Raw genomic sequence first — 27,060 nt, forward strand, 5'->3', positions numbered from 1 at the left:
AAAATGTTGTGATAATTTACACTTTTACTGAAAATATGAGTGTCCATCTGGGCTACACTTTCGCTGTTGCTTAGAATCCATCCTTTGTTTCAATTCTTGCCCAATCCTTAGAGGAACAAAAGGAGTGGGCTTGAACACGTTTTCTTTTGGATAGGCCATTCTCCTATCCTAAATCCTAGCTGAAATACTTGCTAGGGCACTTACTGGCTGTGTGACCTTGGACAAGTCACAAACTCTCTGTGCGTCTGTTTCCTTATTTGTAAAATGGGAACAATAATAGTATATTATTATATATTCACACTATTATACGTACTTATTATGAGGAATACATGAGTTAATAAATGTGAAGCTCTATGAACAGTGCCTGTAATATAAGTCCAGAAGAGAGGTAGTTATTATTGTCGTTATTATTAGACTGTACAAGATTTCTGCTGTCAAAGTACTTATCTACCATTTTGTCCAATCCTTGATAATCTAATAAATGAAAAATGATAGCCAGCTATTTCAATTTGTAAAATTATTGTGAATAGTTATAAAATTGTAATTTTAAAATTATCGATTATCAGTGAACTTGAACATTTCTCTTTGTTTATATTGGCTATTTATACTTCCATCACGATTTCCCTTTTCAAAGCACTATGGTAAACAGGAGTTCACTTGATCTTCCTAACAAGCTTCTGAATCAAGAAGGCGGCAATCAGGCAATTGGGATTGACATGTATACACATGTTTATAAAATTGATGACTAATAAGAACCTGCTGTATAAAAAAAAGTGATCAAATGTATTCTATTGGAAAGAAGCAAAAATAGACCATGTTTACTGCCTAAATTACATAATAATAATTTTTAAAAATGCAGCAATCATCATCCCTACTTTCCGAATTGAAAACTGAGGCTCAGAGGGTTACAATTCTAGTCCCAGGTTTCAGATCTCACCTTTCAAAGCCTAGCGTCTGTCCCAGAAAGTATTCCCGGGAAAAGCTTTTGTTACTGGTACCCACCCGACCCTGCCCCAGCTCCAGCTCCAGCTCCAGCTCCAGCACCAGCACCGATGCGGCGCGTCCAGACACGCTCTCCGCGCACGCGCGGCCCTTCCTGTGGGCGGGGCCTCGACGCTCCTGCCCGCCCTCCACCTCCCAGCCCCGCCCAGTCCGAGGCGCGGCAGGCTCGTACTGCAGGCTGGGAGGTAGGGGAAGGCGGGGGTTCCCCCTTGGGCCCTTGTCCGAGTCCCGAGACCCGGGAGGGAAGGCCCCGACTCCCGAGCGCCGCCCGACTCCCGAGCGCCGCCCGCCTCCAGCCGCCGTTTTGGACCGGGAGTGGGCGGCGGCGGGAGGGGAGCTCTCCTGGGGCCGGGCTTGGGCCCGGGCGGGGCGGTGGCGGAGGGCGGGCCCCTCGGGCCGAGCGGGCCGTAACCCTCTGGGAGGGCAGAGGTGGGAAAGCCCTGGTCCGGAGGCTGGAGGCCGCGCGAGTCTTGGGCTCCCCGCCCACCCGCTTCGAGACTTCGGCCGGTCGGTCCCTCTGGGTCGCGGTGTCCTCGTAATTATGGCAGTCCCACGCTGGATGCAGCGCGCTACAGTGTAGGAAACCGTTCACAGGGCTCTTCGCATTTGGTGCTCACACGGCAGCTCGTGGGAGGGGGCCAGGGGATGGACTGTTGTCCCATTGTGCAGACGGAGGAAACTAAAGCTCAGAGTGGGGAGGAGATTTGCCTAGAGACACCCAGCGAGGTGGTGGCAGTGGGACTCAGGTCTTACTCCTCCAATGCAGCTCCCTTTTCCCCGGGCCCGTCTGCCTCCCCTGCCAAAGGAAGGGGCTGAGGTAGGGCATTAGTGAATGGAAGTTCGTTCGTTCATTCTTTTTTTGTTTTTAGATCCGCCTTCTTCTGTACCATCCAGGTCGGAGCTGACTAAGAAGTATACAGAAGCCAAGTCATGGATCCACCTGCACGTAAAGAAAAAACCAAAGTTAAAGAGGCTGTCAGCAGAGTTGAGAAGGCCAAGCAGAAATCAGCCCAGCAGGAGCTGAAGCAAAGACAGAGAGCAGAGGTGAGAGTAAGGAGGGCCTGTATACCTGTAGTCTGCTGGAGATGATGCTGGTATAGAGAGAGAGAGCTGTGACGGGGAGCCCTACCTGCCTCCAGCCAATCCAGCCAAAACAGGTGTTATCCTAGGTTTCCAGAGGAGATCACTGAGGTTCCAGAGTCACATGCCAAGTGTCAGAACCCCGACCGGTACCAGATAGCCTCCAGATGACTCCTGGCGCAGAGCTTTTGTGGTAGGACCTGAGGGAAGGAAGAAAGGAGAAAGAGAAGGGACGGGCTTCCCTGGTGGCGCAGTGGTTGAGAGTCCGCCTGCCGATGCAGGGGACACTGGTTCGTGCCCTGGTCCTGGAAGATCCCACATGCCGCGGAGCGGCTGGGCCCGTGAGCCATGGCCGCTGAGCCTGCGTGTCCGGAGCCTGTGCTCCACGGCGGGAGAGGCCACAACAGTGAGAGGCCCGCGTACCGCAAAAAAAAAAAAAAAAAAAAAAAAAAAGAAGGGACATGTAAGGGAGGGGTCCTGTAAGGGAGTGAGAGAGAGCAAGTGTCACACACCCTAGTACAGATGTCCTGGATTTGGCCTGGAGAGTTGCTCCTCCTAATTGTGAAGTAGAGGCCCAAGCTCTACACCCAACACTATGTTCCTTTGTTCAGTCTGCACTTAAAAATCAACCTGAGTGTTTACATGAATATTTTATTTTAGCATTTAATATCAGGAAAAAGCTTCCCGCAGTCTTCCCTCTTTCTATTTCTTTTGCTTGTTTCTTTTCTTTTTTTATAGAATTTTAAAAATACAGAAAAGCAGAATATTATAACAAACACCTGGGTACTCAGTACCCCAGATTGATAGTGTTTAACATTTTGTCATATTTGCCTGGAGTCTTTTTTAAATAAGATAAGTAAAAATTACATAAAAATTTGAAGTCCCCTTTCTCCATTTCCTTTTCCCCTCCCTGTGGGCAACCACTATTTTTTTTTATACTTTTACACTCAAATATTAGTAGATATTTTTGAACAATATAAAATGTTCTTTTGTGTTTTAAAATCTTATATTAAACTAATTCCACGTGTTTTATTTTGTTTATGTTTTTTAGAACTATTCATGTTAATGTAAGTAAGAATCTAGTTTATTCCTCATCACTGCTAATAGTAGTCTAGCTTATGAATCCACTTTAGTATATTTACCCCGTCTTCTGGTAACGGATGTTTAAATAATTTATAGGGTTTTTTTTTGCTGTTACAACCAATGGTGTAGTGAAAAACTTTTAGATGTCTCCTTGGGCACCTGTGCTGGAATTCCTGAAGGGCATATGTAACTAGAAGTAGAATTATTGGGTACATTTTCAAATTTACTAGACGTTGCCAAATTGTTTTCAGAGAGATGTACAAGTTTGCACCTGCATTAGCAGCGTGAGAGAGTTCTCATTCTTCACTTCTTTTCCAATGCTTAATAGTGTCAGACTTTAAATTTTTGTTAATCTGATCCATTCACTCACAATATTGAACTGCTACTACATGCCAGGCACTGTTGTAGGAACAGAGGAGTCCCTGCCTTTGTGGAGCGTGCATTCAGCGGGGGAGGCTGACATAAACATAATAAGTAAACTTAATAGTGTGTTTGAAATTAATCCATAAACTGAAATCTGCCTTTGGATTAAGGCAGACTGTCTGAGAGCTGTGGACCTGGGTTCTAACAGATTGTGCCCCTCTTTCCTTCACCTCCCCATCTTCACCTGGACACAGGCCCCCAGACAGTTTTACTGCTCAGCACTTTGGTGAAAGTTGGAGGGCCGCTGTAAGAAACAGCCCTAGGAAACTGTCCTTTGTGCACACTGCAGCGATAATGTTGTTGAGGACATTGTTCATGTGTTTACTGACACCCTGCCGGTGAGGTTCCACAGGTTACACTTACTTGTCTGACTTCAAACCCCAACTCCTCCATAAATTCCAGTTCTTCCCAGGTCACCTTGGACAAGATACTTAACCTCTCTGAACCTCAGTTCTTCAGTTCCTTTTTGGTAAAATGAGGATGATAACATCAATTACACAAGATTGTTGTAAGGAATAGAAATGTATGTAAAACACATAGGACAGTGCCTGGCCCAGAGAAAGCGCTCAGAAATGGCAGCGACTGGTTGTTATCAGGAGTCACTGTGTTTTCATTGTGCGGACTTGAAGGTGAATTGTGCTGATTTGCCAAGATGTCATACCGGACTTGCACTGTTGTTGCAGCTGGCCCTTGTTGAGCTCCTCAGATGTGCCAGGCACATGCATCACCACATGTAATCCTCACACCAGGGTACATTATTGTTGCTCCCACTCTGACCTTTGTAAATCCTTCCTGGAATAAGGAAGGGGGATACCACATACATGAGCTTGTGAGGTAGAAAGTATTATCCTCACTTCAAGTGAAGTGTTGGGACCAGAATTCCTAGGTAGTAAGGGATAGAGGGGCAGGACTGCCATCTAAACAGGTCTCTGGGCTTTCTCCCCTGCTCCCTGCTTTGCCCCACAGTTGCCTTGCTGTTTTGTCTGTGTTGCCTGGAATGCAGTTTCCTAAGATAGGAATGTGACAAGAGCCCTTGTGGGGAGGCGGAGACACAGTTTCCCTTCAGTTCTGTATAGATGCCACATTCCAGAAAGGGAGATGAGAAGGAGAGATGAGAGGGGTGAATGGGAACAGAGGCCCATTTGGCAGCTGAAGCAGCATTTGGCACTGTTGGTGAGCCTGTCCTTGAAAGTCTCATTCCTTGGCTTGGACCCTTGACCCATTTTGAGTCTCTTCTTTCTCTGCTTAATGAATTACTTAATATATTCTTAATACATAATACTTATAATACTTAATATATTAAATATATCCATACTTAATATATTCTTAATTATATAATACATATAAATAATATATATAAAATGTGTTTGTGCACTTAAAGAAGATGAATAAAACAAACACCCAACTACAGAAATAGAACATGACCAGTAACTTAGAAGCCCTTCAGGCCTCACTCTGGTCATGTCCCCAGCCTTCCCACTAGCAGTACCCTCGGTCCTTAATTTCATGCTAATCACTCCCTTGCTGTTCTGTATTAATTTACTATTTCTGTGCGTACCCCTAAATAATATTTTATAGCATAACACTATACTGTCTAGTTCTGCATGTTTCTGAACTTTATATATGTTACCGTATTCCGTGACTGGTTCTCTTCACTCAGCATCTTTTTTTTTTTTTTTTAACCATGTAGATTTATTTATTTGTTTGTTTGTTTTATGGTAAAACATACATAAAACTTGACCATTTTAACTATCAGTATTATGCTTTTTGAGAATCATTTGTGTTGTTGTTTGAGACATTTTCATCACTGTGTGGAATTCCGTTTTACTTAAAGATTATAGATTTTTTTTTTCTTTTAATGTATTTTTGGCTGCGTTGGGTCTTCGTTGCTGTGCGTGGGCTTTCTCTAGTTGTGGCGAGTGGGGGCTGCTCTTCGTTGCTGTGCGCAGGCTTCTCACTGCAGTGGCTTCTCTTGTTGCGGAGCACAGGCTCTAGGTGCGCGGGCTTCAGTAGTTGTGGCACATGGGCTCAGTAGTTGTGGCTCGTGGGCTCTAGAGCACAGGCTCAGTAGTTGTGGTGCACTGGCTTAGTTGCTCCACGGAATGTGGGATCTTCCCTGACCAGGGCTCGAACCGATGTCCCCTGCATTGGCAGGTGGATTCTTAACCACTACGCCACCAGGGAAGTCCCAAGCTTATAGAATCTTATCAAAATTTTTTAAAATTGGGAAAAAAAAAGATTGTAGGATTATTCAAGCTTTCTATTTAGTCAGTTTTGATCATTTAAGTTTTCAAACTTATTGACACAGAGTTCATAAGTTTTGTTTTAATCTCCATTGTGTCAGTAATTATGGCTTCTTTTAAATTCTAATAATGTTTGTTTGTGCCTTCTCCCTTCTCATCTCGACCTGTCTTGTCAGAGGTTTGCAGGGTTTTCTTTAGTATTTTCTAAGAACCATCTTGCAGTTTTGGTGATCCTCTCTATTGTACATTCGGTTGCTTTTTCATTCATTTCTGCTCTTATTTTGTATTTTCTATTTGTCTCACTTCTCAGGTTTTTTTCCCTTCTTTTTGATTACTCAAGTTTTATCCCCTACACACAAACATGGTCCTTCTTTTTTTTCTTCTATACAAATGTGGAAGCTTTATGTTGTTTCTCTTCCCTTGGTGGATTAATTGATTACTGCAAGGTGAGCAATAAGGTAGACACCCTGCCTTTCACCTTAGAATGTCTCTCACAGTTTTCTTTCCACCCCACTGCCTGCCCTGGGTCATGTTCCTACTATCTCCTCCCGGACTATTGTAATAGGTGTCTCCTAATGCCTATAATTTCTCCTCCCCAACTCCATCTCTCACATGGTCTCCAGTTTTCTTTCTCAAAGCACAGATATAATCAATTTGCTTCCCTGCACACTTCTCTCTCCAGAGTCAGCCCGATAAAGTCCAGATTCCTTGGCATGGCATTTAAGGCCCTAACATACTTTTCTTGCTTTCTCCAGCTCCCCAAACCCCATTCCATGATATCTTTTTTTTTTTTTTTGCGGTACGCGGGCCTCTCACTGTTGTGGCCTCTCCCGTTGTGGAGCACAGGCTCCGGATGCACAGGCTCAGCGGCCATGGCTCACGGGTCCAGCCGCTCCGCGGCACGTGGGATCTTCCTGGACCGGGGCACGAACCTGTGTCCCCTGCATCGGCAGGCGGACTCTCAACCACTGCGCCACCAGGGAAGCCCCATGATATCTTCCATATTAGCATACTTGAAGTTTCCAGAACTAATGCTGTACTTTTGCATTATATTTATTTAATCATAATATCCACTCCCCCATCACCTATGTCCTTTCCCCAGTCTCTACCTGTTCAAATCCTACCGATCCTTTAAAGGTCTGATCAGTCACCTGCCTCACTGCTTCTTATCTGATTCCCCAGTGGAGTTACTGTCTGCCTCTCCTGCCCCTGCGTTACCAATGCAGTTCTGGCATTTTCAAATGACACAGCCTCTTGTGTCTGAAGATACACTAAGCATTTGCCTCCATTGCTAACATGTCTTTTCTCCCGTTCAGATCTATGCCCTCAACAGAGTCATGACAGAACTGGAGCAGCAGCAGTTTGATGAGTTCTGTAAACAGATGCAGCCTCCTGGAGAGTGAGCCACCCCTGCGTTCACACTCGATGGGACCCTGGAGGCTTTGTTTGTGTTTTGTTTGTGTGTTACCAGTCTTAAGCTGAGATGGCCCATTTGGAGCCTTACACAACTGGACAAGAAGACATTTGTGTTATTCCTGAAACGATAAATCGGAACTTCCTATATCTAACTTACTTCACTAGTTCCTCCGATCTGAATTGGCCCATTGCTTGCTGAAGAGACTTGTTCTGTTCTTCCAAGACAATAGATTTTTTTTTTTAACTTTTTCTATTTTTTAAAAAAAAATCAGTGTTTCTTGTGAAACTGTAAATCTCCAAAACTACAAATAAAATACTAATAGGGTGTTTGTCTGCTCATACTTTAGGGTTGGGGCGCCTAGCCATAGATGGTGGAGTCCAAAAGAACTTACTAGGCAGGCAAAGTTGAGGTGAGCAGAGGGGACCCTTTCTCCTTCGGGAGGAGAGCGGAGAGGAGAGGAGAGAGAGAACATGGCTGCTTCCAGATTTCATTCTTCCTGGGCCTAAAGCTCTGCAGACCCTAAGGTTTTAGCCACACGGGTATAAATATGTGGCCTCTGCTCCCAGATGAGCCACAACTCAGGTTAGAGGCTTGAAGCTAGGATTCCTGTCACTCTATGAATGTGGACAGCTAGTGGCAGGCTTGTACCAGCAGGGGGAGGGGAGTGAGGCGCTTTTGGTTTTCCATTTTAGTTTTTGGTTTTTCATTTTCATCTTTCACCTTATCAGGCCTAGAAGCAGAACACATATGGAAATGAGGCAGATCGCTCAGTGAGGGCACAAGAGCCAACACTGCCACCTCCATTACCCTCCACACTGGAAATGCCTGTATTTTCCCTAGTGGTGCTGGGAATATCTCCAGCAATTCCCATCTCCTTTGTCTCCCTGCTGCTCTGAAGTCACTGAGAATTCTGTTCCCATTGTTGTGTTTGTTTTAGGAATGAACTGCGGAGTTAAGGAGCTTGCTATCCCTGTGGAGAATGTGTTTTGAGAGCCTAAGTTATAGTCAAGGATTACCTCTACATAGATTATCCCCATAAGTAGTAATTAGGTTCTATAGGATCCTACTGAATTTGGGTTGAATGCAGATTTTTCAGTTTTGTGTTTTGGAGAAATGGGGGTTTGGAGTAAGCTGTCATCAACCTAAGGAAATGATGTATTAGTATGCTAGAAAGAGCAGTTTTTGGAGTCAGATGACTTGGGGTCAAGAGCCATCTTTACTGCATTGGATAAGTTATTGACCTCTCCAAGCCTCACTCTTCTCCCATCTGTGTAATGGAATAATATTTTCTTCTTCTCAAGATCATTCATTGAGAAATAAGTAAGATAATGTATTTAATAACTACTCAGTAAATATTACTTTCCTTCCCAACTACCTTACTTAATGGGATATGTTTCAAATTTCAAATAACCAATTAATATATGAGCATTGGTTGGAAAGATTCTGATCCTTAGTTGGGAACTGCTTGTATTAACATGTCGCAGCCCTGGTTATAGTTCATCCTAGAGAAGTTTTCTAGTATTGCAAACTGTAGGTGGTTGTAAAATCAGTTGAATAAATTGTGACCAGCTTTTCTTTTTAATGAAATAATAGAACAGATTGTAAAATAGCACATGTGGTAAGGATATTGTTTCATGAAGCTTTTGTTTCAGCTTTCAGTTTTTCACCATTGAGTATAATGTTAGCTGTGGGTTTGTCATATATGCGCTTTAATACGTCAAGGTACATTCCTTCCATACCCACTTTATTGAGAGTTTTTATCATAAATGGGTGTTGAATCGTGTCAAATGCTTTTTCTGCATCTATTGAGATGATCATATGGTTTTCATACTTCGTTTGGTTAATGTGGTGTAGCACATTGATGGCTTTGTGCATGTTGAACCATCCTGCCATCCCTGGGATAAATCCCACTTGATCATGGTGTACGATCCTTAATGTATTGTTGTATTTGGTTTGCCAATATTTTGTTGAGGATTTTTGCATCTGTGTTCAGTAGTGATACTGGTAATTTTCTTTTTGTGTGTTTTCTTTGTCTGGTTTTGGTATTAGGGTGATGTGGGCCTTGTAAAATAGTTAGGAAGCGCTCCCTCCTTTTCAACTATTTTTTGGAATAGTTTGAGAAGGATAGGTATTAATTCTTTGAATGTTTTGTAGAATTCACCTGTGAAGCCATCTGGCCCTGGAATTTTGTTTTGGGGGAGGTTTTTGATTACTGTTTCAATCTCTGCACCAGTGATCGATCTATTCAGATTTTGTTTCTTCATGATTCACTCTTGGAAGACTATATGATTCTAAGAATTTATCCATTCTTTCTAGGTTGTCCAATTTGTTGATGTATAGCTTGATCATGATATTCTTTTCTGATCCTTTGTACTTCTGTGGTATCTGTTGTTATTTCTCCTCTTTCATTTCTGAGTTTATTTATCATTACCTTCTCTCTTTTTTTCTTAGTCTAGCTAATGGTTTGTCAGTTTTGTTTATCTTTCAGAGAACCAGCTCTTAGTTTCATTGATCTTTTCTATTGTCTTTTCAGTCTCTATTTCATTTATTTCTGCTCTGATCTTTAATATTTCCTTTCTTCAGCAGACTTTGGGCTTCATTTGTTCTTCTTTTTCTAGTTTCTTCAGGTGTAAGGTTAGAGTGTTTGAGATTTTTCTTGTTTCTTGAGGTAGGCCTGTATTACTATAAACTTCCCTCTTAGTACCACTTTTGGTGCATCTCATAGGTTTTTTTTTTTTTTTTGCGGTACGCGGGCCTCTTACTGTTGTGGCCTCTCCCATTGTGGAGCACAGGCTCCGGACGTGCAGGCTCAGCGGCCATGGCTCACGGGCACAGCCGCTCTGCGGCATGTGGGATCTTCACAGACCGGGGCACGAACCCGTTTCCCCTGCATCGGCAGGCGGACTCTCAACCACTGCGCCACCAGGGAAGCCCCCATCTCACAGGTTTTGGCATGTCAAAATTTCACTTTCATTTGTCTTCAGATAATTTTTATTTTTCCTTTGATTTCTTTGTTGACCCAATAGTTGTTCAGTAGCATGTTGTTCAGTCTCCACATATTTGTGATTTTTTTTCCCACCTTTCTTCTTGTAGTTGATTTCTAGTTTCATACCATTGTTATCAGAAAAGATGCTTGAGAAGTATGTTTTCTAAGTCTTGGCCTTCCCACTTGTTCCTAAGATCTGTTATATGTTAGAATATTCTATTTTATTTATTTAGTTAATTTTATAACAAGTTCTATTTTAGTTCTATTTTTTATTTTGATTCCTGACTAAGGACGTAAAGACATTGAATGGTTAGCATTGGCATCCTGAGACCCCAGAGCCAGAGTAGAAGTGTAGCCTTACTTTCATATAGGTAGAAGGAAGCACACGTCCCTCTGTTAAGTCAAGAGGCTCTTAGCTGACCTATAACTATCCTCATATTGCTAACCTAAACATTTTTTTGAGGCAATGTAGTATGATTATTATTGTTATAAACAAAGTACAATTTATACAATCAAATGTGTATTTTCCCGTTCAAAGCAGTCCTCTTGGAAGTCTACATATTTATTTTAGCTCTGCTGCTATGGCTCAAAATGGACATGGAAATCCTCTTTCAGAATTGCATCTTTTTCCTTTGAATGTAGTTCAAGTTTTAGATATAGCCAAAAATCATTTGAGGCCAAATCTGATAGCTAATGTGGTTTTGGTTTAAGAAGAGGATATCACGGGCTTCCCTGGTGGCGCAGTGGTTGAGGGTCTGCCTGCCGATGCAGGGGACACGGGTTCATGCCCCCGTCCAGGAAGATCCCACATGCCGCGGAGCGGCTGGGCCCGTGAGCCATGGCCGCTGAGCCTGCGTGTCCGGAGCCGTGCTCCACAACGGGAGAGGCCACAACAGTGAGAGGCCCGCGTACCGCAAAAAAAAAAAAAAAAAAAAGGACATCATTGGCTAATATTGAATATTAGGTTTTTGGACTAAATTTGGTTGGTTCAGAGTAAAATAAGTATTTTTTGAGTACCTACTATGTCCAGGCACTGTGCTAGGTGCTGGCCTCTAAGAGCTTATGTGAAGACATTTCTCAACCTGGAGTTCCTAAAATATTTTGATGAAGGATAGCATCAGTGAAATGAGGGTTCAGCATTGAAGGACATCACACTAAAATGTCTGAGCCCATGTATATTTGTAAGAGTCTTACTACATTATAGTAACCTTGTATATAACTCACTAGAATGCACAACCAAATCAATTCATCAACAAAGTAAATGTTTTTGAGTGTGGGGCACTGTGGCAGGCAGCAGAAATATGAAAATGTAAACTCAAGGAGCTTAAAGTCTAGTGGGAAACAGACATATTCATCTAACCATGAAAAAAATACAAATGGTGTAACAGAGATACAAACAGAAAGCCGTGGAGAAGAGGAGGGTGCAGTCTGTTCCTTTAGAGTCAAATAGCAATGTGGACTTCATTGGACTTTTATTTTTCATTTAATTTTAGATTTAATGCATATTTGCCATACACTTTGTTCTGCAAACTTCAAGAAGTTAGATCCGGGCTTCCCTGGTGGCGCAGTGGTTGAGAGTCCGCCTGCCAACGCAGGGGACACGGGTTCGTGCCCCGGTCTGTGAAGATCCCACATGCCACACAGCGGCTGGGCCTGTGAGCCATGGCCGCTGAGCCTGCGCATCCGGAGCCTGTGCTCCGCAACGGGAGAGGCCACAACAGTGAGAGGCCCGCATAGCGCAAAAAAAAAAAAAAAAGAAAAAGAAAAGCAAAAGAAGTCAGACCCGAGGTAAAGGTGCTCTGGTGCCCTAGTTGAGGAAGGGGCGGAACTAAGCCAATAATCTGGTTCACCATTTGGAGATGGAAAGTCCAGAGGCAGTGCCGGGGGCATGGCTTTCAGTGGGCCTGAGTTCTTTGTGAGGTGCCTCTTTAGGGCTGCATACAATTTTATTTCTATTCAATTTGGATTTTAGAATATGAAGTGGCCTTTGAATATCTAGAGTTTAGTATTTTAGAGCTTAGGAAAAGAACACATACTGAGATCCTGGAGACCAGACGATGGCCTCAGGATGCCAATGTGTCTAATCTCTAAACAAAGCAAAAGGCAGAAGCTTTGATTGTGGAAATATGGAATTTTAAGTTACAAAATCCTACACACAAATTGGGCAATGTGATTGGCTGCTATCAGCTCCGCGCTACAGAGCCAGAGTCTGTAAATTTAAGAAACGCGTTAGTAAGCCCCACCTCACCACTGGAGTAATTACATTCAGGCAGGACCCAGGTGGAGGCTAGACCAACTCTGAAAGGTTTCACTCATTTCCAAGGGACTAACCTGAGTGCACAAGTTCACCCAGCTGGTAACAGGGATGGAACTCAAGCCCAGCCCAAATTTATCTTGGAAAAAATTCTGTTCTGTATGACATAAACAACTCGTCCCCAAGAGATTCAGAACCCTGAATAAAGAGGAAGAAGTATATAGGCCGCTGGCCCTACTGTGGTTTGCTGTTCAAGGCAACATGTATCTAGCACATACACAACATAGGGACAAGGAAACATTTAGTAAGGGTAAGGCGAGGCTTGGCCCAACATGCTGGCAGAAACCCCACAGAGGCCAGCGGGAGTGCGTAAGGCTGTTTAGTGTCTTCGGTGCTGCTGCTTAAGACGTGCTGCCTTGTGCCACAGAGCATCTGGAAAGAAGATGTAGGAGAGTGACCACATCAGGCAGTAAAAAGCAGTTAGTGACAATGGAGACAAAAACACCATGATGACACCTGGAAGAGAAAAGGCAAACACTCAATTTTTATGAAGCTGTCTTATGTGTATTTTCCACCCTGTACTTCCCATTCCCATCTTTCCAGCCTTCAGTTTTTTGGGGTTTTTTTGCTGTACGCAGCCCTCTCACTGTTGTGGCCTCTCCCGTTGCGGAGCACAGGCTCCGGACACGCAGGCTCAGCCGCCACGGCTCCCGGGCCCAGCCGCTCCGCGGCATGTGGGATCTTCCCGGACCAGGGCACGAACTCATGTCCCCTGCATCGGCAGGCAGACTCTCAACCACTGCGCCACCAGGGAAGCCTTGGCCTTCAGTTTTTACTCACAGAGCCTAAGACACTAAAACCAATGACACGTGATCCCTGCCTTTGCAGAGTTTGTCCCTGTGTAACTAGACAATTACAATCTAATGCAATCTCAGGCTCCATTTTGTCAAATTCAGATCAGAAGTCAGTCTTAGCCAAGAATAAATCTGAGTTGCCCAGATCTCTTGTTAGAAAAAAAAACAAAGAAAAAAAATATTCCTAATTGTTTCAAGTTTAACATGAGATAAGGGTCAATAAAATATTTTATGCACGCAGAAAAGAATTAACATAGCAGGCCTGAGACTGCTATCCTTAGAAAGGCCTGCTTGCAAGGTGGGCCTGGAAACTTGAATAGTGAACAGTTCCCTACACTGACACTTATAATATTCTAACTGCCTAGGACAGTTGGTTATTACCCCCCGGAATACAGATTTGTTGGTTGTCCTGCCTCCTCTGGAATGGAAATGCATGAGTGATCCTGTAATGGATACCGCTGTGATGTAGTAGAATGAACATGGGATTTGAAGTCCCAAGACATGGATTTAGAAAAGTCCATACTTTGCCACTTATCAGCAGTGTGACCTTGGGCAAGTCACCTAACTTTTAAAAGCCTGTTTATTACCTTAAGAGAGGAATAATGATGCCTCTCACCCTCTGTCATAATGAGATTGAGTGGGTAATGTGTGAAGGAAATTTATGGAAGTACTACAAACGTGAGATGTTAGTCTTCCCCTTTAACTTTGTTGCAGAAGTCTGGAGAACAAGTAACAATGTGAGATTTAATAGCAGAAGCTAGCCCCACACAGGGCCAGTTTAGATGACAGGTGAGTTTAGCTTTGCATGCTTCAAAGTTGACCAAACCAACTTTGTCCCTGTGTTACCGTATCAAACTCAATTACAAATGTCAACCGAAATCCCTACCAACCTGACTGTGGTAATACTTTGATGGAAATGCAATTCATATGAATTAACTATGTCACTTTGACATTTATGCCAAATCTCTTCATCTCCACTGCAACCATCACCTCTCATCTGACAAAAAGCTGGTTTTCCTACTTCTATTCTTAGTCTCCTACAATCTATTCTCTTCATTACAGTCCAAGTGATCGTTTAAAACTGTGGCTCAGAAATCCCTTCAAAGGCTTGTCATTTGCCTACAGGATCCAATCCCCAATCCTGCCCAGTCTGCTCACTTCGCTGGCCTCAGTCTGTCACAAGCCCTCTCTCAGCAAGTCCAGCCACACTGGTGCACTAATGCGTCCAGCTGTTCTTGCCTCAGAGCATTCAAAAATTGTTTCCTTTTCTGAACCATCCTTCCCACCACTGGGCCAATCATCTTGCAGTTTTCATGTATTTTAAATTTTTTTCCAGTTTTATTGAGATATCATTGACATATAGCATTGTTATTAGTCCAAAGTGTAACAACAACGGTTTGATACTTGTATATATTGCAACATGATAACCATAATAAATTTACTTAATATCCATCACCTCACATAGTTACACATTATTTCCCTGTGATGAGAACTTTTAAGATCTACTCTCTTAGCAACTTTCAAAAAGCCAATACAGTATTGTTAACTGTAGCCACCATGCTGTACATTACATGCCCAGAACTTGTCTTGTAACTGGAGTTTTTACCTTTTGACCACTTTAACCCAGATTTCGTTTAAATGTCACTTCCTTAAGGATCCTTTCCCATCCTTAAGGCATTCCAGTCTAAATTAGGTCACCCTCTGATGCCCTCTGAGAGCACCCTATAGTTTCACAGCACATCAAAACTATATATTTTTAGTTATTTCTGCCATGATTTGTTTGGTGTCTGTCTCCCCTATCGGACTGTAAATCCTGAGGCAGGAAGTATTTGTCTGGTTTACCAATTTGATTCCTAGCACCTCACATATGGTCAGTGTTCCCTAAATTTCTATTGAACTTAGTGACATCCAACAAATATTTATTGAGCATCTACTATGTGATTGGCACAATCCTAGGTACTAGGAATTATAGCACAAATAAAAAAGAATCTTCTATGGGGGGGTGGGCAGGTTTAGTGTGTATAGACAACAAACAAGTAAATACACATCAGGTGATGATAAATTCTATGGAGAAAAGTAAAGCAGGGTGAAACAGAGGGGGAATGTGGGGACGAGGTACAGGGTAGCAATGAGCAGCAGTGACAATAAATGATCACTAGTGACATTTAAGAGCAGTATTTTCACTCACCTCCCAGATAGACCATTTTTTTCCAGTTCTCAGACTCCAGGATTTCGTCATGTGGGTAGTAGCTCTCGTCCATCATGAATAGAATCATGAATGTGGCCATGCAAGAGAGAATGAATGTGTTGCCTTTGGTCAGGAGGGAGGTGGAGGCCAAAACACAGGAAGCATAGGGGCAGGGTAGACCCTTGTATGTGAAGGGAACGCCTGCAGGGAAAGAAAAGATGGGGTTTGCTTCACTGCTCTAAAGCACCCACCAGAGGAAGCCCTTCTCTCTTTGGGTCTTCCCTGCCCCACATTCCAAATCCCCTAATCCCAGGGCAGTGGCCAGCCAGAAAGCACTTAGTTATTTAGAGATGATATGTGGGTTTTGCACTAGATCCTCAAGGTAGAGCAGGCAGCAAGGACCAGGCCTATGCCTTGGCCCCTAGGAAGCCTCTGTAGAGGGGTCCTTTGAGATCTTTCTGTCTGCATCTGCAATCCCTTGCGTTGTGAACTTAGGCAAGGTAATTACCCTCACCAGAGTTCAGTTTCTCCATCTGTTATGGGAAACTGGAGTATGACCTCTAGTTCTAGAGTCTGTGAATTCATGCTCCATCCAAAGGTCACACTACAAGAAAAAGGCACAGCTGGTTCAAGAACCAAGGGTTCCCGCCCCCTAGAACAGGTCTCTGCCAATGCAGCCTTCAGTCTCCAGTGGGCCCAGAGCAGGGGAGAAGGAAGGAAGGGGGTCTCCGTAAAATGAAGGAAAGGAGTCAATTACTGCACCTCACGCTTCCGGCATCCAACAGCTTCTCCCCTCCATGGTTCCCTACCCTCAGCCATAAGGCTGGCTTCCACTCACCAGCTGAATAGAAACAGAGGCGGACTGAAATAGCCAACACATAGATGATGGCCAGGAAGCCATTCAGAGGCCCATCCATGCCTAGAAGCAGGGCTGAGGCCAGGCCAAAGGTGGTGAAGACAGCAAAGTCATTCAGCTTGGCTCCTGTTCCAGAAGGCCAAGGTTAGAAGAACTTACACTCATATGTCTTATACTTTAGTCCCTTCTAGTGGGGGAGCTGGAGTGAGGACAAGCGGGATCCTGTTTGTCAGGTCCCTGAGGGGCCAGAGGGCAACAGCTGCTCCCCAGGGGGGCCTGTTGATCAAAGACTAGGATCTCCTTCTGGCTCTGCCTCAAACTGACCACATGGCCTTAGACAAGTCTTTCCCTGTCGAGGTCTTAGTTTTCCCATCCTTTAACATGCAAGGGTTGGACCACAATTGGGAACGTATCGATAAGCTGTGGAACCCTTTTTTTTCAAGCAAAATCTTGCATGGAAATATTTTGTCATATTTTAAACCAGCAGCTCTGCTTGGGGTAATTTTTCATTTCCCCACTCCCCCGTGACCACAACCACCACTCCCACTCCCAGATCCGCCCTGAAGAGAGAGATGGGGCAGATAAGCCCACTGAAGGCCAGGACAAAGACAGCCAGCGATCAATAAGCGAACCAGCAGAGGAGCTAGATCTAGACTGTGGGGCTCACAAACTCCTGTTCAAGGGCTGCTTCTGCTACACTCAGAGGGATGTGAACAGGAGTGGTGACTCAAGGAAGCCTGCTGTATTTCAGAGGATGGAGAAGCTGACCTGAATGGGTGCTCCTGGGGTCAGGGATTATGAGTCTGAGGCCTGGACTCACCTGATGTGGAGCAGATGTTGAGGTGTCTGGTCATTGCCCCGATAGCCATGTCTAATAGAAAGCTGACCAAAAGCATCCAGGAGGCACAGGGGGACTTCCTAAAATGCAGGCCAGCAGGCCCCAAAGGGCGGCTCTTTCACAGTCTCCACTGGACTCCACCCCCCTCCCGCTATATGCTTCCTACGCTAGCATACATACACACACCCCTACGTGTTCCCCACACTCACATCCTTTCTGATATGTGCTGCTTTACACACACACACACACACACACACACACACACACCCTCACACATATCTACATCCCTTCCATACTCATTCTCAACCCACAGTCTTAAAGGGGTGCCCTCAACCCCCTCGCCAATCACCAAGGTCCCTTTCAGTTCTAAATTCCAGGCACATTCAGTGGCAAGGGGGCTCCTAGGCCTTAGTCCAGCCTCTACAACCATCTCAGATAAACCACTCCTCCTTCCTAGGTCTCTGTTCCTCCATCTATAAAATGAAGGGTTTGTACCAAATGATTTATTTAATAAGTATAGGCCTATTTAGATTATCTGTTTCTCCTAGGGTCAGTTTTGGTAGCTTGTATCTTCTATGGAGTTGGTCTGTTTCATCTAGGCTATGAAGTTTGTGGACATAGAGCTGTTCACAATATTCCTTTCCTATGCTTTTAATGTCCGTGTAATGATTCCTCCACTTTCATTTCCGACACTGGTAATTTGTGTCTTGTCTTTTTTTTTTGGTTAGCCTGGCTAGAGGTTTATTGATTTTATTGATCTTTTCAAAGAACCAGGTTTTGGTTTCATTGATTTTTTTTAATGGATTTCTTGTTTTCGATTTCATTGATTTCTGCTCTAATTTTTATTATTTCTTTCCTTCTGCTTACTGCGGATTTAATTTGCTCTTCTGTTTCTAGTTTCCTAAGGTGGAAGCTTACATAATTGATTTTAGATCTTCCTTCTTTTCCATTTTTTCTAAGACGTTATTTTTTTAGGGAAGTTTTAGGTTTACAACAAAATTGAGAGGAATACAGAGATTCCCATATACCCCTTAGCCCCACATATGCATAGCCTCTCCCATTATCAACATCACTCACCAGAATGGTGCATTCTGGCCTTGGTACATACCAAGGATGAACCTACACTGACACACTGTAGTCACTCAAAGTCCATAGTTTACCTTAGGGCTCACTCTTGGTGTTATACGTTCTATGGTTTTGGATAAAAGTATAATGATATATATATATCCATCATTATAATATCATGTAGAGCATTTTCATTGCCCTAATAATCCTCTGTGCTCTACCTATTTATGTCTTCCTAAACCCCTCTGGAAGCTACTGATCTTTTTATTGTCTCCATATTTTTGGACACATATTTTCTTTTCCAGAATGTCATATAGTTGGAGTCATATAACATGTAGCCTTTTGGGATTGGCTTCTTTCACTTAATAATATGCATTTAATGTTCCTCCATGTCTTCTTAGGGCTTGATAGCTCATTTCTTTTTAACACTGAATGATATTCCATTGTCTGGATGTACCACAATTTATCCATTCATCTACTGAAGGACATCTTTGTTGCTTCCAAGATTTGGCTATTATGAATAAAACATCATAAACATCCAAGTACAGGTTTTGAACGTAGTTTTCAATTCATTTGGATAAATACCAAGGAGTGTGATTGCTGGATTATATGGTAAGAGTATGTTTAGTTTTGTAGGAAACCACCAAACTGTCTTCCAAAGTAGCTGTACCATTTTGCATTCCCACCAGCAATGAATGAGGGTTCTTGTTGCTCCACATCCTCAGCAACATTTGTTGCTATCAGTGTTCTGGATTCTGGTCCTTCTAATAGGTGTATGGTGGTATCTCATTGCCATTTAATTTGCATTTCCCTGATGATATATGATGTGGAGTATCTCTTCATATGTTTAAATGCCATCTGGATATCTTCTTTGGTGAGATGTCTGTTAAGGTCTTTGGCCCTTTTTTAATTGGGTTGTTTTCTTATTGATGAGCGTAAAGCTTTGTATATTTTGGACTGTAGTTCTTTATTGGATGTATTTTTGCAAATATTTTCTCCCAGTGTGTGGCTTGTCTTCTAGTTCTCTTGATGTGGTCTTTTACAGAGCAGATTTCTTTTCTAATATATGCATTCAATGCTATAAATTTCCCTCTAAGTACTGCATTTACTGCATCTCACAAATTATGATAAGTTGTATTTTCATGTTCTTTTAGTTCAAAATATTTTTTTAAAATTTCTCGAGACTCCTTTTTTATCTGTGTATTATTTAGAAGTGAGTTGTTTAACCTCCATTTATTTCGGAATTTTCTAGTTATTTTTCTGTTATTAATTTCTAGTTTAACTCCATATGGCCTCAGAGCATACTTTGTATGATTTCTATTTTTTTAAATTTGTTAAGGTATGTCTTACAGACCAGAATGTGGTCTATCTTGGTGATCGTGAGAAGAATGTGTATTCTGCTACTGTTGGATGAAGTATGCTATAAATATCAATTAGATCCAGTGGATTGATGGTGCTGTTCAATTCAACTATATCCTTACTGATTTTCTGCCTGCTGGATCTATCAATTACTGATAAAGGGGTATAGAAATATCCAACTAAGATAATACAGTCATCAGTTTCTGCTTGTAGTTATATCAGTTTTTGTCTCATGTATTTTGATGCTCTGAATGACTTCTAAGATACCTTTCAGACCCTACATTCAAGGATTCTATGTTTCTTTCCAGCACATGCTCCCAGACTCCTGAAATCAGCTACCACAATCTCAGACCAAACTGCCCTAGGAGGCCATACGCAAGTTGACACCCTGACTGCAATGCTTGGGTGGCCCAGCAGAAGCAAACAGAGAGCCTGACCCCAGACCTCAGCTGTCCCCAAACAACCTTAGTATTTCCTTTGTTTAGACCCATACCTATGTGTCTAAAGGGAATTGGGCCCACTATTATGGCATAAAAACTACACTCCTAGAAGATTAGGTTGAACTAAGAAGACAGCGATTTTCTGCTGCAGGTATGCCCCACTTTATGAGACCCCAAAAACCCAGACTTAGAGAATCATATAATTTTCAAACTGGAAGGGAACTTAAACATAATCAGGTAAAATCCTCTTATTTTATGGTTGAGAAACAGATCCAGAGAAGTCACTTGGTCATGGTTATAAAGAATCAAACAGATTAGGAGTATGTTATTTGCATTATAAAGGACTTATCTTTAAAGAGCTGATTTCCCAAAGCCATTGAAATATGATTCAATTTATAGAAACATAATTTGCCTACAGCTTTTTTGGGGGGGCCATATACATGTCTCAGAGTTTCCAGAACAGTGCTAATTTCAAATATTCTGCCGGATCATATGCTCTAATTTAACAATCAAAAAAATTTAATGGTCGCCTGCCTACCCAAGGATTGTGCAAAGGCTACCAGAACAGAAATCTCAAAATCTCTTGATTTTCTCATAAAACCATTCTAGATTGACATAGCTGGAAGGAACTATAGAGATCATAGTGTGAGCTGCTTGTTTTAAAGATGGAGAAACTGAGGCTCAGGATATGACCTAGCTAAGGTCACATATCAGGCTGGTGGTAGAACTGAGGCCAGGATCTTGACCCCTTGACTCCCAACCTACTGCACTCTCTCCTGCCCCCAGTTGATCTGTACGCCTCAGAGCTTGGCTCTCTAGACTCCTCACTCCTTCCCTCATGCCATTGGCTCCAGCTCTTGGCTAAGAGCTTGCTGGGCCCCAGACCTACTTGCAGAAACTGCAGAAGATGGATAAGAGCCCCAGGATCATGTTGGCCACGGACAAGGCACTGGCAACATCCTTCCAGGAAAATTCATTCATCTGGGCGTGGCTCTGCTCTTTGGTCAGGAAGAAACTGGTGTGCTGACCTGGGGCCCAGGGGAGAGGGACAAGGGGTTGTCAAGGTCAAAGAGTCCCAAAAGAGGTTCCCAGGGACCCAGTAGCTCCTGTTCCCCTAGACCTCATCCCAGAGCTGCGCCCTCCCAACATGGTTTCATATTGGTAGATGGAGGAGACCCAGGAGGTAAGATAAAGTTGCTGAAGATGAGCGCCTGGGGAAGTTCAATAGCAAAGTGAGTGAACCAGCACGACCATAGCTTCCACCCCTCTATGACTACACCCCTTGCCCTACAGCACAGACCTCCCTCTAGCCCATATGCTGACCCTCCTGGCACTCCCATGGCCCAGGGTCCAAGGGGTATGCGCCCTTCCCCCATCTGAGAGATGAGCCCTTGTCATAGAGACCTTTATCATAAATGAGCCCTCCTTTTTTTTTTTTAATTATAAAGCTACTTTTAATACTTTGGAGTGAGCCCCACAGGAACAAAAACACTGGGAAGGGGTAACCCCCTCACCTCCAGGAGTGGCCCAGGGGGAGAGAGGCCACCTGAAGGGAAGGAAGCACAAAGGGCCCACTGCAGACTCAGGCTCCTTTGTCCTGGAGGCCACGCTCACTCCCTCAGAAAGACAGGGCTGTGGCTGAGGTGCCCCAAGTGTTAACAGGGGAAGAGATGAGCAACAGAAAATGAATATGGACAGCGCTAAATAATTCACATGGCACTCCCACCACGTTCTCTCTTCTGATCCTGACAACCTTAGGAGATGGTGCTATAATTCTCCCCGTTTCATGAATAAGGGAACTGAGGTCCTGAGAAATGGAGGTATTTGCTCAAAGTCACACATTAGGTGAGGAGAATCAATCCCTCCTGTTTTATTTATTTATTTATTTATTTTCGGTACGCGGGCCTCTCACTGTTGTGGCCTCTCCTGTTGTGGAGCACAAGCGCCGGACGCACAGGCTCAGCGGCCATGGCTCACGGGCCCAGCTGCTCCGCGGCATGTGGGATCTTCCTGGACCGGGGCACGAACTCGCGTCCCATGCATCGGCAGGAGGGCTCTCAACCACTGCGCCACCAGGGAAGCCCAATCCCTCCTGTTTGATTCTAAATCTGGTGCTTCTTAAAGGGGGCATAATCTCAGCAGCAGGAGGTTTGTGGGGTAGGAGGTTTGTGCGGGCAATGAGGGAGCTCGGATGGCCAGTCTGGCTGGGCAGCTACGGCCTCCCCGTGCAGGAGTAGGCCCTGCCCAGGCCTCCTCCCTTCCCTCAGCCTCTCTCAGCAGCAGGGAATCAGCTGGCCCTGGCCATTTTCACAGTCTCTCTGTGTCCGTTTTCGCTCTAAGACCAAACATGTGCACTCCTTACACATACACTGTCTGTGAAACTTTCTTTTGGAGAAAGAGCCCCAGCGTTCTCTGAAACAGGGAGGCCCCACTGGTTGTAAACACACTACCCACAAATAGCAATCCTGCACGTGAGTAAAATGTACAAGTTCCAAGGTGTTTTCTCATTTAATCCCCACTCATTTTCGAGGTGAGGAAGCTGAGACTCTGCCTCCATACAGCCCCTCTGTACAGCCCCAGGCCCTTCTGGTCTGGGCAAGAGCTAAGACAAATCATGGTCCTTTCCCATAAATACTGCCACCAGTATGTCAGAGGCTGAGAGGGGGCCGGACTTGGAATTTGGGGCTGGGAGTTTATCAGGCAGCACGGTGGAGCTAACTGCTCCCATAGGCCAGCTTCATTCACCAAGGGTATCAGTAGCTACAATGCCAAAGCCACTGGGACTCCTGAGACCTTGTCATGCCAGGTCCCCTCAAAACCTAAGACAGGGAAGCAATGCTAGTCCGAGAAATCTGGGATGGGAGGGGGGCAAAGGATTGGATGCCTGCTCCCTCCCTATCAACCCTTCCCTCCTGGTCTGTCTTGAGTCTCAGGGCTGACCCGAGCAAGACCAAGCACCTCTGTTCCAGCCTAGTCTGCACCTGGAAGAGCAGCATCCCAGCATCTCAGAGGCAGTCAGCAGATACCTGGGGTGTGTCCACCAAGTACGAGACACACCTCATCTATACTACTACATGGTTTGGTTTTTTGGGTTTTTTTCTTTTGTGGTACATGGGCCTCTCACTGTTGTGGCCTCTCCCGTTGCGGAGCACAGGCTCCGGACGCGCAGGCTCAGCGGCCATGGCTCACGCGCCCAGCCGCTCCGCGGCATGTGGGATCTTCCCGGACCGGGGCACGAACCCGCATCCCCTGCATCCGCAGGCGGACTCTCAACCACTGAGCCACCAGTGAAGTCCCTGGTTTTTTTTTAATTAATGTGCAATTAATTGTCTACTATAGTATCTCTTTCATTCACAAAGCACTTTCACCTCTGTGGTTTCCAACGGCCCTGTGAGGTCTGCCAGGTAAGGCAAAGAAGACTCAGAGAGGGGAAGAACCTTGTTCAAGGTCACACTGGAAGTGGCAGAACAAGACTTCCAACTTCACCGTAAGTGTTCTTTCCTGTGTACTCTGCTGTCTACCAACCAACAGGACTGATCGTAGTATTCGTTGTAAGCTCAGACTGAGCAAGGTGCTGGGGAAAGCCCTTGGTCCCTGCCTGGACCATGGAATTTACAGTCTGTTCAGGAAAACAAGACTCATGCATGCCTGTGGAGACTTACAGACAGTTCATGGTGGTAACTCATCTTAACAATGGGGAAACTGAGGTTTCAGAACAGTTAAGCAACTTGTTCCAGCAAATGGTGGAGCTGGGATTGGAACTGGGCCTCCTCTTTCCCAATTAAAAGCCGTTTGCAGCACAGGCCCCAGGTATGGAAGGATGTGGAGCTGAGAGTAAGAGCTGTTGAAATTTAGAGAAAAAGGGAAAAATCCATTCATTCAGCACTTGGTCTTGGGACAGAGAAGATTAAGACCTGGTCTCATCTCTCAAAAAGCTCAGTCTGGCAGAGGCATTCAACCCTGCACAAAAGAGGAGGTGACAAGGCTGCTGAGGGAGCACAGAAGAGGGGCCCCGCCTGTCAGGGGGCTCAGAGGAGGCGTCTCAGAGGAGGGGGTCAGAGCTGAGGCCTTGCCCAGCAGTGGCCTGCAAGACTAGCTCACGTCACTCCCCGGCTCCTCGGAAGCTATCAGTGGCTCCCCAACAACCTCAGGATGGAGTCCAGCTCCTTCGTGTGGTATGCAAGCCCTTCGTGACGAAGCCTGCTCGACTCTCAGCCACCTCTCTCCATTGCCCCATGACCCCTTCTCTGCCCCGCTCTGGTCTTGGGTTGGGTGGTGGGCCTCTTTGGGAAGCCTGACACCCCCTCAAGTCTTGAGCTGCTCCTCCTCTGCACTGCCACATCTGCTTGTGCTCGCCGCGTGACACTTGGCACTCTGTATTGGCACCGCCTATGTGGTCTTCCTTCTGTACTACAGGGGAAGGAACTTGAGTGCCGACCGAGGTCCCCTGTGCCCGGCATGAGGCCTGACAACAGAAGTTGTTCAATGATTGTTAAATTAATAGAGCACTCTGGTGCTTGCCCGAGATCCTCTCCCTGCACGGAATCACTCCAAGCCTGTCTAGTCTGTCCTGTGAGAAGCCTTCTCAAGTGAACAATCCAGCCCCTGAGCACACCCAGCATCTCCCCAACGTTTATGAGCTTTATTTGCCGATGCCTGCTGTGCGCCAGGCCTGTGTGTTCTGGGCACCCTCAGGAGGCTGGGAGTCTGGTAGGGGAGGCAGATGTGTGTAGGGACGGTGACGGCAGTGTGGCAACTCTGGTTGGACAAGGGGATATCCCGTTGCTGAGGGTGTCCAGGGAAGACTAAGTCTGGGGTGGGGGCAGGGGAAGGCTTGGCCAATGTGATATTTACGGAGGGTCTCCGGGCATAAACAAAGGGGGGTGCTTCCTGGCAAAGGAAATTGCAAGGGCGCAAGCCCAATGAGGAGGCTGGGTCTCAGGGAGACAGGGCTGCCGGGAGGCAAAGCCGGCAGGGAGGCCACAGTTGTGATAGCTGCTGTGACCTTGCCTTGCCGCTGGGCGGGCAGTGATGTTTATTTGGTAAGGGGGTGTCTTGATCAGATGTGGGTTGGGGGTGGAGGGTGGTCTCGAGGGGAGAGGCTGAAGAAAAGGAAACCAGCCATGAGACTGGTGAGTGAGGAGAACGAGGTGAGCGAGCAGAAATGTCCGACGCTGGGGCTGCTAGCGGAAGAAGAGAGGAGAGTTGCGTGGGACCCGGCGATTTCTCAGGAGAGGCAAGGCGTGGCGAAGTCGGTGCCTTGCCTGGAAACCCGCGCAGCGTTGGAGCGAGAAGGCCCCAGGCGGCGCTCCCCCGCGGGCGGTGAGCCACGCGCACAGCCCCTCGAGTTAGAAACGCCCCGCCCCCCACTGGCTGCCCCCAATCCATCCCGCCACCCTAGAGGCCAACAGCCCGACAGGGAGCCGGCCTCCTCCCGACGCCGGTCTGTCCGAGCTGGAGACACCGGCGCTCCCCTCCTCGCCCCTCCCCTGCTGGCTGTGCCGCGTCGGTCCTGGACAACAGCGATGGCGACGACGCCCAGGCGAAAAGATGGAAGAGACGGAGCCAGACGGAGCCGGGGCTGGGCGCCCGCGCTTCGGAACAGCTCCTTCCCCCCAGGGCCGTGGTCACCGACAGCACCCTGGGGGAGGCGCGTGCGACGCTGCGGCTGCTTACCTGGGGACCAGACATTCTTAGATGGGGTGGGGGCCCGCACTCCTTCCCCGCTTCCTGGGCGGTGGAGAGGGGCCAGCCCAGGAGAGGGAGAGCCGCGCCGTCCCAAGCCTCTCACCACCCACCCTCGGCTGTTAGCTCACAATCCCCGAGGGGCAGGGGAGGGGCCACGGGGCTTTAGTTGGCAGGAAGAGGGGCCTCAGTTTGCCAGGGAGCCCTAGGTCTTGCAGCGGCGCGGCAGGGGGAATGGAGGGATCTGAGAGGAGGGGACTAGTCTAACATGGGGAGCGTGGGCAGGCTTGGCAGGAGAAGAGACCAGAGTGCCCGGCGTGTGAGAGGGAGGTGGGCTGGAAGGGAGTTGCGGGGAGATAAGGCTGTAAAGGGATGCTGGGGTCCAGACTGTGAAGGGCCCCTAGAATGTAAGCCCCCTCCGTGTGGGCAGGGCTTTCGCTGTGCTCGGTGCACCGCTGTATCTTCGTGCCCATAAGAACGCTTAGGCATAAAGTACATCCCCAGCCCCCATACTTGTTGGATCAATGACAAGCTGAGTAGTTGACACTCAGTCCTGAAAATAGGAGATTTTAAGTAGGGAAGTGACATGGTCAGGTTGGTTTAGAAAGATTATCCTGGCAGCCAGCATGGAGGAAGGCTGTGTAACACTGCATGAGCTGAGGGGGGCTGGAGCAAAGACATACTGTTGGACAGCAGCAGAAAGGAATGAGAAGTAGTCAGACCAGGAGCCACTGTGAGATGGAATGTCAAGAGTGTGGGAGAGGAGTGAGAGGCAGGAGGCAAGAGCCTCTCTGAGGCGTTTAGGTTCCGCAACTGGATGAATATGTGCCACAGAGAGAAACGTGTTAGTACTGGGTAGGATCCCAAGCACCAGTTCTAATACCTGCCCCACTTTCACTGACCTACCCAGTTGCTAAGTTCCAGCAGCAATAGCTTCCAGGGCCCCACAGAATATGCGAAGAGAAGGGGTGGAGCTAGGAGGTCAAGTGACTCTGCTTCACCTTGCAGCCTGGAGGGGGAAGAGAAGTATAGGACCTAGCCTGTCCCGAGTGGCTACTAGCCACTGGGCACTGTGCTCAATGCTTTACAGACGTTATAGTCATCTTACTGGATTTTCTCAAATGCCCCTGATGTTAGTATTAGCATTCCCATTCTCCAGAAGAGGAAATGGCATTACTCGATTTTACTGAAAGTTACACCGTTATTAATTAGCGGATCTGAGACCTGAACACAGTTTGACACTGAAGTCACACCTAAGGTGTTTGAGAAACTAAAAGGGAGAATCAG

At 45.8% G+C, this 27,060-nt stretch overlaps 2 protein-coding genes across 5 annotated transcripts; one reads left to right on the forward strand and one right to left on the reverse strand.

Moving 5' to 3' along the window:
• Nucleotides 1-819: 819 nt before the first annotated feature.
• On the reverse strand, nt 820-25,984 carry TMEM269 (transmembrane protein 269). Of its 2 annotated transcripts, none has more exons than XM_060140335.1 (6): nt 25,765-25,984; nt 20,978-21,116; nt 17,207-17,304; nt 16,369-16,512; nt 15,531-15,731; nt 820-2,282 (listed from the first exon to the last, which is right to left on the reverse strand). In XM_060140335.1, exons 2-6 carry the CDS (start codon nt 21,067-21,069, stop codon nt 2,203-2,205), a joined length of 615 nt encoding a protein of 204 aa, XP_059996318.1. In that variant the 5' UTR covers nt 21,070-21,116; nt 25,765-25,984; the 3' UTR covers nt 820-2,202. The 2 variants fall into 2 exon arrangements, with proteins under 2 accessions (XP_059996318.1, XP_059996317.1); XM_060140334.1 differs by lacking the exon at nt 820-2,282 and adding an exon at nt 11,690-13,004.
• SVBP (small vasohibin binding protein) lies at nt 1,143-7,572 on the forward strand. 3 transcript variants are annotated; one of them, XM_060140339.1, is made up of 3 exons: nt 1,143-1,187; nt 1,872-2,046; nt 7,148-7,572. In XM_060140339.1, exons 2-3 carry the CDS (start codon nt 1,933-1,935, stop codon nt 7,232-7,234), a joined length of 201 nt encoding a protein of 66 aa, XP_059996322.1. In that variant the 5' UTR covers nt 1,143-1,187; nt 1,872-1,932; the 3' UTR covers nt 7,235-7,572. The 3 variants fall into 3 exon arrangements, with proteins under 3 accessions (XP_059996322.1, XP_059996321.1, XP_059996323.1); XM_060140338.1 differs by lacking the exon at nt 1,143-1,187 and adding an exon at nt 1,288-1,578; XM_060140340.1 differs by lacking the exon at nt 1,143-1,187 and adding an exon at nt 1,288-1,509.
• Nucleotides 25,985-27,060: the final 1,076 nt, after the last annotated feature.

The sequence above is a fragment of the Lagenorhynchus albirostris genome, chromosome 2, assembly GCF_949774975.1.
Source record: "Lagenorhynchus albirostris chromosome 2, mLagAlb1.1, whole genome shotgun sequence".
Lineage (NCBI taxonomy): Eukaryota > Metazoa > Chordata > Mammalia > Artiodactyla > Delphinidae > Lagenorhynchus > Lagenorhynchus albirostris.

What these genes read in the sequence shown, in the direction of transcription:
- TMEM269 (XM_060140334.1), bottom strand. Translation starts at nt 21,069, where the DNA reads ATGAATGAATTTTCCTGGAAGGATGTTGCCAGTGCCTTGTCCGTGGCC. An exon ending in ATCTTCTGCAGTTTCTGCAA is followed by an intron (nt 17,305 to 20,977) that starts GTAGGTCTGGGG and finishes CCTGCATTTTAG; the next exon opens with GAAGTCCCCCTGTGCCTCCT. An exon ending in CCTCTGTTTCTATTCAGCTG is followed by an intron (nt 15,732 to 16,368) that starts GTGAGTGGAAGC and finishes CTTTCCCTGCAG; the next exon opens with GCGTTCCCTTCACATACAAG.
- SVBP (XM_060140339.1), top strand. Translation starts at nt 1,933, where the DNA reads ATGGATCCACCTGCACGTAAAGAAAAAACCAAAGTTAAAGAGGCTGTC. An exon ending in AGCAAAGACAGAGAGCAGAG is followed by an intron (nt 2,047 to 7,147) that starts GTGAGAGTAAGG and finishes TCTCCCGTTCAG; the next exon opens with ATCTATGCCCTCAACAGAGT.